Source organism: Schistocerca gregaria, chromosome 1 (genome assembly GCF_023897955.1).
Source record: "Schistocerca gregaria isolate iqSchGreg1 chromosome 1, iqSchGreg1.2, whole genome shotgun sequence".
NCBI lineage: Eukaryota > Metazoa > Arthropoda > Insecta > Orthoptera > Acrididae > Schistocerca > Schistocerca gregaria.
The window spans coordinates 262,582,948-262,599,201 of record NC_064920.1 but is presented as its reverse complement, the minus strand read 5'-3'; the positions used below and the strand labels follow the sequence as shown (position 1 = coordinate 262,599,201).

At 42.7% G+C, this 16,254-nt stretch overlaps 1 protein-coding gene across 4 annotated transcripts in view; it reads right to left on the bottom strand.

Moving 5' to 3' along the window:
• Window positions 1-16,254, bottom strand: part of LOC126339866 (probable ATP-dependent RNA helicase DHX34) — a 179,130-nt gene that overhangs the window by 107,679 nt on the left and 55,197 nt on the right. For all 4 annotated transcript variants that reach the window (XM_050001668.1, XM_050001669.1, XM_050001670.1 and 1 more), the window contains exons 5-6: window positions 11,933-12,136; window positions 7,270-7,402 (exon numbers count right to left, since the gene is read on the bottom strand). In XM_050001668.1, coding sequence (XP_049857625.1) covers window positions 7,270-7,402; window positions 11,933-12,136 — 337 coding nt within the window. The remainder of the gene's footprint in view (window positions 1-7,269; window positions 7,403-11,932; window positions 12,137-16,254) is intronic.

The window sequence follows — 16,254 nt, the reverse complement described above, 5'->3', positions numbered from 1 at the left end:
CCTCTCACAGAAGAACCCCAAAAGTGCCCCACTTCTGACAGGATACTTCCCGGGACTGGATCAGACCCTGAATGTGGCTCTCCAGCAGGGATACGACTTCCTAAAATCCTGCCCCGAAATGAGATGCATCCTTCATGAAATCTTGTCTTTCAACAACTTCTTTGCCTCTGTACTTCCGCCTCGACTGACATCTCTGCCCTTACTCTTTGCCTTTAAATATGTCTGCTTGTGTCTGTGTATGTGTGGATGAATATGTGTGTGTGTGTGCGAGTGTCCGCTTGTCCTTTTTTCCCCCTAATGGAAGTCTTTCTGCTCCCGGGATTGGAATGACTCCTTACCCTCTCCCTTAAAACCCACATCCTTTCGTCTTTCCCTCTCCTTCCCTCTTTTCTGAAGAAGCAACCATCGGTTGCGAAAGCTAGAAATTCTGTGTTTTATTCATTGTGCCTATCTACCGGCGCTTTCCCGCTTGGTAAGTCTTGGAATCTTTGTTTGTAATATATATATATATATATATATATATATATATATACGGAGCTTCAAGGAATCCTCAGAACCTTAGGCCCCCTACAAAACCTTTCACTTGATTCCATCAAACTCCTGACCCCACCGACACCTCGCACTCCTACCTTCTACCTACTTCCTAAAATTCACAAACCCAAACATCCTGGCCGCCCCATTGTAGCTGGTTACCAAGCCCCCACAGAACGTATCTCTGCCTACGTAGATCAACACGTTCAACCCATTACATGCAGTCTCCCATCCTTCATCAAAGACACCAACCACTTTCTCGAACGCCTGGAATCCATACCCAGTCTGTTACCCCTGGAAACCATCCTTGTAACCATTGATGCCACTTCCCTATACACGAATATCCCACATGTCCAGGGTCTCGCTGCAATGGAGCACTTCCTTTCACGCCGATCACCTGCCACCCTACCTAAAACCTCTTTCCTCGTCACCTTAGCCAGCTTCATCCTGACCCACAACTTCTTCACTTTTGAAGGCCAGACATACCAACAATTAAAGGGAGCAGCCATGGGTACCAGGATGGCCCCCTCGTATGCCAACCTATTTATGGGTCGCTTAGAGGAAGCCTTCTTGGTTACCCAAGCCTGCCAACCCAAAGTTTGGTACAGATTTATTGATGACATCTGCATGATCTGGACTGACAGTGAAGAACAACTCCAGAATTTCCTCTCCAACCTCAACTCCTTTGGTTCCATCAGATTCACCTGGTCCTACTCCAAATCCCATGCCACTTTCATAGACGTTGGCCTCCATCTGTCCAATGGCCAGCTTCACACATCCGTCCACATCAAACCCACCAACAAGCAACAGTACCTCCATTATGACAGCTGCCACCCATTCCATATCAAACGGTCCCTTCCCTACATCCTAGGCCTTCGTGGCAAAAGAATATGATCCAGTCCTGAATCCCTTGACCATTACACCAACAACCTGAAAACAGCTTTTGCATCCCGCAACTACCCTCCTGGCCTGGTACAGAAGCAGATAACCAGAGCCACTTCCTCATCCCCTCAAACCCAGAACCTCTCACAGAAGAACCCCAAAAGTGCCCCACTTGTGACAGAATACTTCCCAGGACTGGATCAGACCTTGAATGTGGCTCTCCAGCAGGGATACGACTTCCTAAAATCCTGCCCCGAAATGAGATGCATCCTTCATGAAATCCTCCCCACTCCACCAAGAGTGTCTTTCCGCCATCCACCTAACCTTCGTAACCTCTTGGTTCATACCTATGAAATCCCCAAACCACCTTCCCTACCCTCTGGCTCCTACCCTTGCAACCGCCCCTAGTGTAAAACCTGTCCTATGCACCCTCCCACCACCACCTACTCCAGTCCTGTAACCCGGAAGGTGTACACGATCAAAGGGAGAGCCACGTGTGAAAGCACCCACGTGATTTACCAACTGACCTGCCTGCACTGTGACGCTTTCTATGTGGGAATGACCAGCAACAAACTGTCCATTCGCATGAATGGACACAGGCAGACAGTGTTTGTTGGTAATGAGGATCACCCTGTGGCTAAACATGCCTTGGTGCACGGCCAGCACATCTTGGCACAGTGTTACACCGTCCGAGTTATCTGGATACTTCCCACCAACACCAACCTATCTGAACGCCGGAGATGGGAACTCGCCCTTCAGTATATCCTCTGTTCTCGATATCCGCCAGGCCTCAACCTCCGCTAATTTCAAGTTGCCGCCATTCATACCTCACCTGTCTTTCAACAACTTCTTTGCCTCTGTACTTCCGCCTCAACTGACATCTCTGCCCTTACTCTTTGCCTTTAAAGATGTCTGCATGTGTCTGTGTATGTGCGGATGGATATATGTGTGTGTGTGTGTGTGTGTGTGTGTGTGTGTGTGTGTGTGTGTGTGTGTGTGTGTGTGCGCGCGTGCGCGCGCGCGAGTGTACACCTGTCCTTTTTTCCCCCTAAGGGAAGTCTTTCTGCTCCCGGGATTGGATTGACTCCTTACCCTCTCCCTTAAAACCCTCATCCTTTCGTCTTTCCCTCTCCTTCCTGAAGAAGCAACCATCGGTTGCGAAAGCTAATAATTCTGTGTGTGTGTTTGTGTGTTTTGTTCATTGTGCCTGTCTGCCGGCGCTTTCCCGCTTGGTAAGTCTTGGAATCTTTGTTTTCAATATATATATATATATACTGTCTTGGTGAACACGTCTCACTTTACTGTAAATACTGTCAGGAAAGAAACTGTGCCTGTAATATATTATGTGATATTGTGAGTGTAACAACTGAATTTAAATGAGCAAACTGCTTTTTTTCCTTTCCATAATATCTTTGACACATAAGTTCTGCAAACTGATTTTTAGCACACTTCATTTATCTAATTTGCCTATGACTTTCACCTTTATATTCATTTGAGACATAAAATCCAAGGCTTTATGATCTATTTAAGAGCACACAAGAAATTTTAAATGCACTGAAAAGCTGCAATATGACATTTAGTTCATTTACTTATTTGCTGTCATGCAATGCTCCATTATCTGGGTGTATAGCATAGAATTTAGATAATAATCAATGCCTGTGAAGTTGGAAGAAAAAGAAACAAGCACTTCTAACTGCGTTTGTAAGTACAAGTAATGAACTGAAATGGCATTTAAAAGGAGTCTTTGTTAGTGACAGGATAACACAGATAAAGTAAAGACTGAATTAATTATTAGGCCCTGTCGACCTTGTTATCAAATAAATAAACTGGCCTGATATCTGTTTGAGGGGCAATGGTATTAAAAAAATTAACCTTTACACTGTCCAATGACCAGGAGCACAATGTCAGCCTGTGGTCCAGTGCAAGAATCACCAATATCTCGAGAGGCTGTTTGTTTTGCGTGTGTCTGCTTGTCCCTGTGGTGTAATTATTTTAAGAGTATGCCATGCTCAGTACTCCCTCTACTTCAGAGTTTATGCCACACTTACAGCAGTTTCTTTCTCAATATGTTTTATGTTCTTAGTTTTAACTTGTTTAGTATGGTATATGTAATAAGGCATTTATTTTATGGAAATACAGATGAGGTAAAATAACCACAGTGAAATGAGTGAAACTCACAGGAAGAAAACTTAAAACTGCTTCATTGAAAGAATAGAATAACACAGTGAGACAAATGATCATGATACGAAAATAAGGTTAAGTAATGTTCCTTTGTGTGTTGATTTGTAAAACAAGGTTAAGGTACCACACAACATGGCATTTTCACACATTCGCTTAATTCTCATATATTGCCTTCGCACACAGGGAAAGAATGAATGCGATGAGCCAGCCCTCCCCCCTCTCCTCCTGTCACGTCCCACTTTACCAGTTGATGTAAACTTCAGGTAGTGTCAATCTGAATGCTCAATTATTGTTGGGATATCTTAATGTGTTGGTTTTCTTGCACTCTAACGTGAGCGTCTTTGAGAAATCTGTTAAACAGTTATCTGATGACCTCTAAGTGGAATTTCTGGGCAGGCATTTTATTTATGGTGGATTCATTGTACTTACTGCTGAAATTCAATATACACAGATCACGAGTATGAAAAAAATTCTCCTTATGACACTTCACAACAACCACCATAAAACTCGCCCATGGACTAATTGCAGTAACTTCACACAAGAAGTACATTAATCATTCTCTAATCAACAACTGCAGGAGAATGTAGGACATACTGAAACCATCTGAAACACAGGAACCAAGCACATACTGTATGCTAAGTTCACACCTATAAAGTTAATGGTGCCTGAAGCAAGAAGCCATATTGCACATAGAGCACAAAAACTACAAAAGTTATGTATATTGCACTGCACATTTTGCTCAAGGATAGTTGTATATCTGCTGATAAGTATCATGAATTGTCTTGCATGTGACTCTCCCTCTTCCAAACATTGCTAATTATGTGACTGGAGATGACATTTCACCTTCGCGGTGCAGCTGATCAATGGTAAGAACACAGGGCCAGGGTGGCTCAATATCTTGATCTTTTCAGGGGATGCTGAGAGATAGCATCCCTAAGGTTCAGGATTTGCAAAACCTGTCATCTTACTCTGACACATTAATGATGTTTTCACCACATGAATTCAAAGTTGACTTGAGAGGTTCATTTTCACTGAACCTCAATTCCCATTTTCCAAGAATAAACTGAGATGGTTTGTTTTTGAACACACACCTCTTCGTTTGCTCTTGCTTGTGAATATTGTGCACTGAACTACAAGTTATTTGACAGAACAATTAAGGATATCTTCATTTTGACAGACATCAGGTTTTCCCAGTGACGTTCTCTCTTCCCAGCTGTTCACCATTCATAGTAAATCTATCTATTCTGAATCAGGTTTTATATACAAGTACACAGCAACTACTGCTTTTACTTCTCACCATTAGTTAGCACTTCAGCCTGCAAGCAAATTTCCCCAAGTTGAATAATCACCTCATAACAGATTCAGAAGGATGTAGGTTGCAGTTACTGGGAGATGAAGAAGCTTGCACAGGATAGAGTAGCATGGAGAGCTGCATCAAACCAGTCTCAGGACTGAAGACCACAACAATAACCAACAGATAAACAATAACAATGTTACATGTTTTCATCTAAATTAGATTATTCCATTCCTTGCCCCCGCCCCTCTCCCAAACACCCAGCTGAAACCTTACACTCCTCTTCACCCCAGTTTCATACCATTTAATTCGTACTTCTCGATCAACACCAGCTATCATATTCACTCTTGTGACATCCAATGAGCAAGCTAGACAATGCTTGATGGAAGACCAACGAATATCCATCCAATCACTGTACAATGGTATTGGCAAACTGAATACTTTCTGAATTAGTAACTCAGTCAAGGTAATACAAACAATAACACAAAACTCCAAACAACTACTTCCGAAGTTCACCAATGGAATGTATGGAATAACAAGACCTGATCTCGTGTGTGTACATCTTTTTGTTACCTAGTTTCAAGGAAGAAAACTGTCAAAAAGATCAGCAACGATTTTAATTTTTTAAAAATTTTCTTTATGAGGCTGTTGACCGCTCGATGCCTCAACTATATGGTGAATAAACACACTTTACTTTTTCCAGTATTTACAGACAGATTATGTGTTCATACACATGGGGGTTTTTTCCTATCCTCTCTCCCTCTTACTTTTAAACTACTCGCTCTTTAATTCCATGATTTTTGAGACAATGTAGCATGATGCGCTGCCATTTTCTAAAAGGAGGTTTATACAGACTGGTTGCACAATGAACGGTTAACGTACATGCCTGACATGTGACAGCTTGTGGATTTGAATCTCATTAAGTGTTTTGAAATTTTTCAGTTTTAAATCTTTATTAAAATGACTTTAGTTGTTATTTGTATACACTTAATAGGTTTAACTGTCATTTTTTTATTTCTATTCTTTTGTCATGTCATTTTAATTGTCATATTAAATTTTCATTTGTTCTCATTTTTCTCCCTATCATTTTTTTTCGACTTGTACTCTTGTTCATGTGATTTTCATTATTTTTATGTATTAATTCCAATTTAATTCCTCTAATGTCCTTTTCATTCATGTTATTTCCTACCTTATTTCTCTTTTACATTCTGCTTGAATTTTGTTTCATTTGCAATCCCTTCATTCATTCAAATCTTCATCTGCATTACTTTGTCCACAGTGCAATAAGAATTCATTGTTTTAAATCTTTGTATGGTGATTACTATCCAAAAAATATACATCTTATAATGAAAAATACCTTTCTGACACCATTTCTCAGTCATTATTAATAGATTATCCCATCTTTTGTTTTTAACTGATAAACAGCAGTTACAATTGTCTAAATATTAAGATAGATAAATAAAAATAATCAAATACACACGTGCAAAGATTCCAAGTTGGAATGGTTGATAGAAAAAATGGGAGCAATTGAAAAAGATAATACAGTGATGAAATTGTGTGAGTAAGAAATGGAAATAAAAAATTACATTTAATCCAATTAATTGAATAAAAATAACAACCAAAGATATTTTGAAGAGCATTTAAAAATAAAAAATTTCAAAGCCCCTGACAAGTTTCAAACCCACAACCTTTAGAGTGTGAGGCCTGTACCTTAAAACATTACATGGGACAGAGAGTCAGATATGATTCCATTTTTAAACCTGCAGGTACAGTATCACATAAAACTCTGATTTTTTTCATCAATTACTTACAAATGAGAGCCTACCTGGGGATTGGCTGTTGGATGTTATATCTCGAACCTTAACCTACATTACCATATAGATGATTTCAAAAAGTCCACCCATCACTAGGGACCTCTCCTTGTAAGCCTTGCACAATGTGACTTCATACAAACCTTCCTTTCTTCTTACTAAATTAAAGATGTCACATGACCTTCAAAGTAATGAATCATTATAGATTTTGGTCAGGTGAGCCCACTATTTACTGGTAAGCAGGAAACAAAGTACTTGTCTTCATTTGGTTTAATTATAGCATATGGAATGACAGAGAGACAGAACAATGAAGCTGGTACAAAACAAAACACTTTTTTAATGCATCATAAACTGCTGTACAAATGTTAATTACACCACTCTAAGATCTCTTATGAAGAAAAATGATTACCAAGGTATTAAAATCATATTAAAAATAATTCCCCTTTGGCACAGAAGGCATAGAATCACTGACAGCAGGCGATGTGAGTGGAAGGGGGAAGAGGAATGGGGGAGGAGGTTTAGGCCACACAAAGTGATTATACTATAGATGCAATACAATTCTGGTCTTACTTGGAAACTTTTCATCAATAAGCTGAAGAATCCGGACATAAGGTGCCGGATTAATACGTCCAGATTTTGAAGATTTTTCCTCAACAGAAATAGGTCTGTAATAAAGCTTTATGGGATACAGTCTTCCAGGAACCTGTTGACATGCAGATGCAATGATTATATGAATGTTGTCTAATTATTAGATAAAAATAAATATATGGGAAAATAATATGCAGTGTTCCAGGACATATAACAGAGGATAGAAGCTTTATTTTAATAAAATATTTCATTAACTCCAACAAAAATTCTTATCAGTTTCAAGTTATTTTTTCCTCTTGAAACAAACATTAACCCATAACATTACATAGTTTGAATATAATAGAAAGAAACATTCCACACGGGAAAAATATATTTAAAAATGTGCTGTGACTTACCACATGGGAAAGTGCTGGTAGATATACACAATAAAAAATAAAAAACAATAAATAAATAAATAAATAAATAACAAAAAAATAAGAAACAAAAAGTGTGTTGTGGTGTCACTGCCAGACACCACACTTGCTAGGTGGTTGCCTTTAAATCGGCCACGGCCCGGTAGTATACGTCGGACCCGCTTGTCGCCACTATCAGTGATTGCAGACCGAGCACCGCCACACGCCAGGTCTAGAGAGACTTCCTAGCACTCGCCCCAGTTGTACAGCCGACTTTGCTAGCAATGGTTCACTGACTTCTACACTCTCATTTGCTGAGACGATAGTTAGCATAGCCTTCAGCTACGATATTTGCTACAACCTAGCAAGGCACCAGTATCCGTACTATTGATATTGTGAAACATGTACCATAAAGAGTGACGTTCGTCATTAATGGATTAGAGTTAAGTATTCCAGCAGCTACGTCCGTTTTTCTCATTTCTAATTCCCTTGTCATGTTCCAGACCTCACGCCAGCCTGCGTGAGCTAAAACGCGTGCATATCAGCCTCCTTTCACCATACGGTTGGCTCTCCTGCCAACCACTACACTGGCGACGAGGCAAAACCGCGTTCGTATCGATATTGCCCTGATTTACTTGTGTAATGGCTTCTCCACAATCTCCAGATGTACTGTCCGAATTTTATCGCTTACAGAATCAGCAGACGAAGGCCTTACTGGATGCCCTTGGACAGCTCGTCCAGGGTCAACGTGCAATGCAAAACGATGCGGTAGCAGCCGCTTCATCGATAATGCAGCCACAACATGCTGTTGCACCAACTTTTCGACCTTTTGATGCCTCACTGGAAAGCTGGACGCAGTGGTCACGCCAATTTGGATTCCATCTCGCCGCCTACAGAATTCAAGGTAACGAGCGGCAGCCATTTTTGTTGTCATCCGTCGGTGTGAATACGTACAGTGTGATAGTCAAATTATTTCCCCGACGCGACGTAGCAACTCTGTCCTACGAAGAAATTTTGTCTGCATTAGATGCATATTTCAAAGAATCAGTTAATGTAGTTGCCAAACAGTATACCTTCTTTCGTACAAAACGTACGGCAGGTCAGACTAATCAGGAGTGGGTTACAAACTTGCAAGGCCTTACTAGGGATTGTGCTTTTGAGTGCCAATGTGGACTCCCTTATTCAGATACTATGGTACGTGATGCAATTGCACAGAACGTTTCTGATGTTCGTATAAGGGAACAGATTTTGAAACTAGTAAATCCCTCCCTTCAACAAGTGATGGACATATTGGATCGGCAGGACACACCTGACTTTGCTCAGGAATCATTTGAAACTTCGCCAGCAGTGTGTCAGGTTAACTGGCCCCCGGGCAAGCTGCACGGAACAGTAAACAGTCCTAGCGCCCAGTCGCGCCGCTGCCGCCAGGCTCTCAGCCACGTGTGCCGCGCACGCAAGCTAATGCAGTGATCAAATTATGCCCGCGGTGTGCTACTAAACATTCGCGTGAGAACTGTACGTCACGCCCAGCTATTTGCTTTTATTGTAATAAAAAGGGACATGTTCAGAGCGTTTGCCAGAAGAAGCTCAGATCAGAAGCTCAAAACCATTCCAGGCCCTTTGCTTTGTGCAGGAATCGGAATCAAACCAAGGATACTCAGGCTCGCGAAACTTCGCCCATGGAAATTCATGTAGTTGATTCCACTCCGCCCAGTGCCACTCTGTCTAACAGTGACTGTGTTCGTCTCAAAAATAGTGTGCGTCAACATGGCCGGCACTCCCGTCAAGTCGCAAGTGATTCTGTACCAGTGTCAGTTCACGTTGCACGAGACAGTCGCTCTTGTCAGCAGGACAATAAACTTTTTGTAGACTTGGATATTAACGGCAAAGTGATACCATTCCAGCTCGATACCGGAGCTGCAGTTTCACTGATCAATCATGACACTTACAAACTGCTGGGCACACCTCCGTTGCGTGCCGCAAATGTTCAATTAACTAGCTACTCAGGACAAAAAGTATCCCTGTGTTAGGACAGTGCAGCCTTCTTGCAACATACAAAGGACAAACAAAACTTGTGTCATTTTAAGTCCTTCGTTCTTCTTCTACAAAGAACTTGTTTGGTTTCGATTTATTTCAGTTGTTTAACTTGTCTGTAGTAAATAAGGTCCTATCAGTTAACCAGACTGTGCCTTCAGACAGTGGTTCTCGTCTATGTGAAGAATTTGCAGACATTTTTGCACCGGGTCTCGGTTGCGCTAAGAACTATAAAGCACATTTGGAACTGAAAGTAAACGCGCAACCGAAATTTTTCATAGCGCGCAATGTTCCACATGCATTGCGTGATGAGGTCGCAAAAACATTTACGATTTGGAATCACAAGGTGTAATTGAACGTGTGCAGGCTTCTCTCTGGGCATCACCCTTAGTAATTTTGCCAAAACCTTCCGGAAAATTGAGACTTTGTGTGGACTTCAAGGCAACAGTGAATCCACAACTAGTGATTGCAACTTTTCCTTTACCCTGCCCGGATGAACTTTTTGACAAACTGTGCCCGAGTAAATATTTTTCGAAGTTGGACCTAGCAGATGCGTACTTGCGAATACTGGTGGACGAAGAATCCCAGCGCGTTTTGGTGGTTAACACGCATCTTGGTTTGTACGGTTCAAACGACTTCCATTTGGGTCTTCACTGCCTCGGACGTGCTATGTATCTGGTTTTGGGAGCCTCTGGTGAGGTGCATCGGCATCTCAATCGGCTGCACCTCTGTCATCGCACGGGATCTGCTGCTCGCTGTCTGCTTTCAGCGACGGTGCCGTCCGGTCAGCGCCCTGGGGACCCATCTACTGGCTCCCCTCAGCCACAGGTGTTGCCGACGCTGCCTTCCATTTTGCCCCATGGCGACGAGCCGCCGCCGCTGTTGCTGCTGCCTGTTCTCCCGCCGGCGACGCCCGCAGTGGACGCTTCGCTGCAACTGCCGGGCGCCTCCCTGGGTCACGCGCCGCTGATCGCTTCCTGTGACCATTTGTCCTCCGACATAGAACTCTTGCCCGCTCCGGACCATGTGTCGTCTTCGCCCGTCGGGTGCCCCAGCCCGATGGAGGTCGACCCTTCGGCCCCTCCTGTTTCTCTACGGGCGCATACACCGCATGTTGGCATGCACCCTGGAGCAGGTTTTCAGGCGTTTCCTAGCTCCCCGCGGTCCGAATGGCACAGTGCGGGTGGCACAGCCTCGCCTGTTGCAAGGTTCCCCACCGCGTCGCATACGTCAACATGCGGTCCTCCCCACGGCGGACGAAAGCCTTATGCCACAACCGTACGCCAATTTGCGGGGGAGGAATGTGGTGTCTCCGCCAGACACCACACTTGCTAGGTGGTAGCCTTTAAATCGGCCGCAGTCCGGTAGTATACGTCGGACCCGCTTGTCACCACTATCAGTGATTGCAGACCGAGCGCCGCCACACGGCAGGTCTAGAGACTTCCTAGCACTCGCCCCATCGCCCCAGTTATACAGCCGACTTTGCTAGCGATGGTTCACTGTATTCTACACTCTCATTTGCCGAGACGATAGTTAGCATAGCCTTCAGCTACGATATTTGCTACAACCTAGCAAGGCGCCAGTATCCGTACTATTGATATTGTGAATTATGTACCATAAAGAGCGACGTTCGTCATTAATGGATTAAAGTTAAGTATTCCAGCAGCTATGTCCGTTTTTCTCACTTCTAATTCCCTTGTTATGTTCCAGACCTCACGCCAGCCTGCGTGAGCTAAAACGCGTGCATATCGGCCTCCTTTAACCACACGGTTGGCTCTCCTGCCAACCACAACATACGTGTTTGTGTTTTTTACTTTTTATTGTGTCTATCTACTAGCACATTCCCAATTGGTAAGGCACAGCACCTTTTTTAATACATTACATAATTTGTGATGAATATAATAGAGGGGAACATTCCACGTGGGCAAAATATATCTAAAAACAAAAACTTTGTTTTTAGATACATTACATAATTTGTTACATACACCCCTTCTGTTTTACTTCTTGCTTCTAGTGTCTACAATAATTTTATTTTTTAAATTGATGAATCAGCTTTGAAATTTCTGCTTACATGTCTTCATGTAATAATACAGGAAGAAGCCAAATTGATTTGTTTTAAAACTCTTGTTCAGTAAGATCCAAGTAATTAATCGATACATGGAAATTATATTAGACTGAAACAAAAAGATGTTTGCTTCTAAAATGGACAAATTACTCACCTGAATTACTACTGCATCACCAGCAAAATACTGCACAAATAGCTTTATATTGATTGTAGCAGACATCAAAACAACTTTTAAATTTGGTCGCTGGTACAACAGGCAGCGCACGACTCCAAGCAAAAAATCTCCATAGAGATGACGCTCGTGCACTTCATCCAGGACGACTACATCATAGGTTGACAGTGATGGGTCGGTTGACACCTGCAAGATGATAAAAGGTTCAAAAAATCATGATAGCAACCTAGATTGAAGCACTGGCATGTAATTAAATATATAATTGTAAGCAAGTAAGATCTACACAATGTTTTCATGAATAAAGCTATGTAGATATGGTAACTGTTGGACAGATCACCGAAGTACTAGATCTGTTATGCATTTGTCACTATCTGCCCAGAGAAGGAAAAAAAGAACTATAGACACAAATTTGTTCCTGAGAAGTTTGACAAATCAGAATATACCTCACAGTACAGGAAACAACTTCATCAGGCACTGTCTAAGGGATGTTGTCATGATGTAACACAACACTGGGAGAATTTAAAGACTAATATTATGGATGATGGCAAAGAAACATTAGGATATAAAACTAGGAAACATAAAAAATGCTAGAAGATTTGAAGTATTGATCTCAGAGAAGAGGAAAGCCTTGCAAGCACAACAATAGGACTTGAACTTAATCGCTAAAAGAAAAGTCTTTTGTCTTGCTAAAACAAAAGTACAAAGTAATACCCATGCGCTGGGGAATGTGTGCCAGATAATGAGATCCAGAGAGTTAGAATATCTCACACATAAAGATATGTGACAGTTCTTCCATGCCACAACAGTAATTTATAGTCCAAGCATATTTGGCTGAAATCTACTTTGGTCCAGTGACAAATGTACTCTTCTAAAACATCAATGCTCCATCATGAATAGGCGGAAAGAACATTTTGAAGCTCTTTTGAAATCAGTTACTGATGAACAAGTGCACGACATCAACAATGTCGGAAAGACAGCTTGCTACTTGCCATAGAGAAGACATGTTAAGTTGCAGACAGGCACAACTAAGACATACAGCTTCTAGCCACATCCTTCGTGGGGGGGGGGGGGGGGGGACCCACACACACCAAAAAAGAAAAAGCAAGCATACCTCATGCGCACACACAACTCCCAATTCTAGCATCTTGGGCCAGAGTGCTGGAACGGCATTCTGGCTCGAGATGCTAAAATTGGCAGTCATGCATATGTGAAGTTTGCTGGCTTTTGTGTGTGTGTGTGTGTGTGTGTGTGTGTGTGTTTTACTGATGATGGCTGCGGCCGAAAGATATATGTGAGTGTCTTTTAATAGTACCTGTCTACAACTTGACATGTCTTCTTTACAGTAAGTAGAAATCTGTTTTCCTACACTGTTGATATTCTTGCCTGGAGTTTCCATTGTTTGATTTTTGCCAAATGACTTTCTTACATCCAAAAACACTGTGAAGTTTTCCCATGTTACTCTTCTGTTTAAAAGGCATTCCACAACGACATGCTCAAGTTGGCAGTCATGTGTTGTTTATGAGGTATGCTTGCTTGCTTGTGACTGACTGAGTGAGTGAGTGAGTGTGTGTGTGTGTGTGTGTGTGTGTGTGTGTTTTTTTAATTATGCCTGTCTACAACTTGACAGGTCTTCATTACAGTAAGTAGCAATATGTCTTTCCACATTGCTGATATTCCTACCTGGAGTTTCCATTGTTTGTCAAGTGCACAACATAATAGAACAGGAACCTATAAAAAGAGCTTGGGTCCCCACCAACATTAGGTGAAGTAAAGTGTGCTGTCATTCAAGCAATATAATACATGGCCACTGGTCCTGATGGAATACCAGTAGAAGCTCTCTAAAAAGGTGGTGAGAAACTCACAAGACATATATATTAATTTATCATTAAAACCTGGAACACTGAAGAAAATGCCTCTCTGATTTCATAAATGTTCTTGTGGTTCCCATATTTTAGAAAGATCATGATGTGCCTTCACTCATGATGCACATGATTTCACATATCGCGTGTCCATACAGTTCACAGGTCCACTTATGGAGGCCACTTGGGTCAGCCCCCTGGCATGTCTAGTAAGCTGCCAAGGAAACAGTTTTATTTAAGCAATGGTAAACCTGGGGGAGCCTAAATGGGATGTGCAGATCGCTGTACATTTTGTGTTTCTGCACATGTCACCATCATAGGATCCTGTGGCAGTGTGCAACTCGATTGTGTATTGAGATGAGTAAGAGAGTTGTGTTGTTTGCACTTGTTTGTGCTGCTTTGAGATGTTTGATGAAAGTTTTGTTTTAAAATGCTTGCCTGTACTGTAACGGGATGCAGGTCATACAGCAGGAATACAAAAGACTTGGATATAGTCTATCATTCAATTGCAGAAAGTTTGGATTATTAAGTGCCAACAGTGTGTTCTTTACGTTTCATGCCTGCTGATTACTTCCACGATTTGTGAGCAGAATTTCTTTATCAACAACCTAGGAAAGTGAAACTTCCTGGCAGATTAAAACTGTGTGCCCGACCGAGACTCGAACTCGGGGTCTTTGCCATCTCCCAGGCTGTGGCTAAGCCATGTCTCCACAGTATCCTTTCTTTCAGGAGTGTTAGTTCTGCAAGGTTCGCAGAAGAGCTTCTGTAAAGTTTGGAAGGTAGGAGACGGATACTGGCAGAAGTAAAGCTGTGAGTACCGGGCATGAGTCGTGCTTCGGTAGCTCAGTTGGTAGAGCACTTGCCCGCGAAAGGCAAGAGCCTGAGTTCGAGTCTCGGTCGGGCACACAGTTTTAATCTGCCAGGAAGTTTCATATCAGCGCACACTCCGCTGCAGAGTGAAAAATCTCATTCTGGAAACATCCCCCAGGCTGTGGCTAAGCCATGTCTCCGCAGTATCCTTTCTTTCAGGATTGCCAGTCTGCTAGGTTCGCAGAAGAGCTTCTGTAAAGTTTGGAAGGTAGGAGACGGATACTGGCAGAAGTGAAGCTGTGAGTACCGGGCGTGAGTCGTGCTTCGGCAACTCAGTTGGTAGAGCACTTGCACGCCATAGGCAAAGGTCCGGAGTTCGAGTCTCGGTCGAGCACACAGTCTTAATCTGCCAGGAAGTTTCATATCAGCGAACACTCTGCTGCAGAGTGAAAAATCTCATTCTGGAAACATCCCCCCGGCTGTGGCTAAGCCATGTCTCCACCGTATCCTTTCTTTCAGGATTGCTAGTTCTGCAAGGTTAGCAGAAGAGCTTCTGTAAAGTTTGGAAGATAGGAGACGGATACTGGCAGAAGTAAAGCTGTGAGGTCCTGGGGTGAGTTGTGCTTCGGTGGCTCAGCTGGTAGAGCACTTGACCAAGAACGGCAAAGGTCCCGAGTTCGAGTCTCGGTTGGGCACACTGTTTTAATCTGCCAGGAAGTTTCATATCAGCGCACACTCCACTGCAGAGTGAAAAATCTCATTCAGGAAACATCCCCCAGGCTGTGGCTAAGCCATGTCTCCGCAGTATCCTTTCTTTCAGGAGTGCTAGTTCTGCAAGGCTCGCAGAAGAGCTTCTGTAAAATTTGGAAGGTAGGAGACGGATACTGGCAGAAGTAAAGCTGTGAGTACCGGGCATGAGTCGTGCTTCGGTAGCTCAGTTGGTAGAGCACTTGCCCGCGAAAGGCAAAGGTCCCGAGTTCGAGTCTCGGTTGGGCACACAGTTTTAATCTGTCAGGAAGTTTCATATCAGCGCACACTCTGCTGCAGAGTGAAAAATCTCATTCTGGAAACAACCCCCAGGCTGTGGCTAAGCCTTGTCTCCGCAGTATAATTTCTTTCAGGAGTGCTAGTCTGCAAGGTTCGCAGAAGAGCTTCTGTAAAGTTTGGAAGGTAGGAGACGGATACTGGTAGAAGTAAAGCTGTCAGTACCGGGCGTGAGTCATGCTTCGGTAGCTCAGTTGGTAGAGCACTTGCCCAAGAAAGGAAAAGGTCCCGAGTTCGAGTCTCGGTCGGGTACACAGTTTTAATCTGCCAGGAAGTTTCATATCAGCGCACACTCCGCTGCAGAGTGAGAAATCTCATTCTGGCACCTAGGAAAGTGTTTAAACCAGATGCAGTATGGAGTGTAAATATACCAGGTAGTGTTCCTAGTTTTAGTGGTAATGCAAGTGAGATGTTGCAGTTTCTCCAAATAGAAAAGACAAGGAAGACATTGCAAAGTACTCTTGAGCATCTGGATAATTTGTCTCCCAATGAAAGAAAACTTTACTAGACAACAGCTACAGATGAGTGAGAGATTGACAGTAAACAAATCAGTGATCTTTGTAAATGCACAGAAGAACTACAATATAGGAA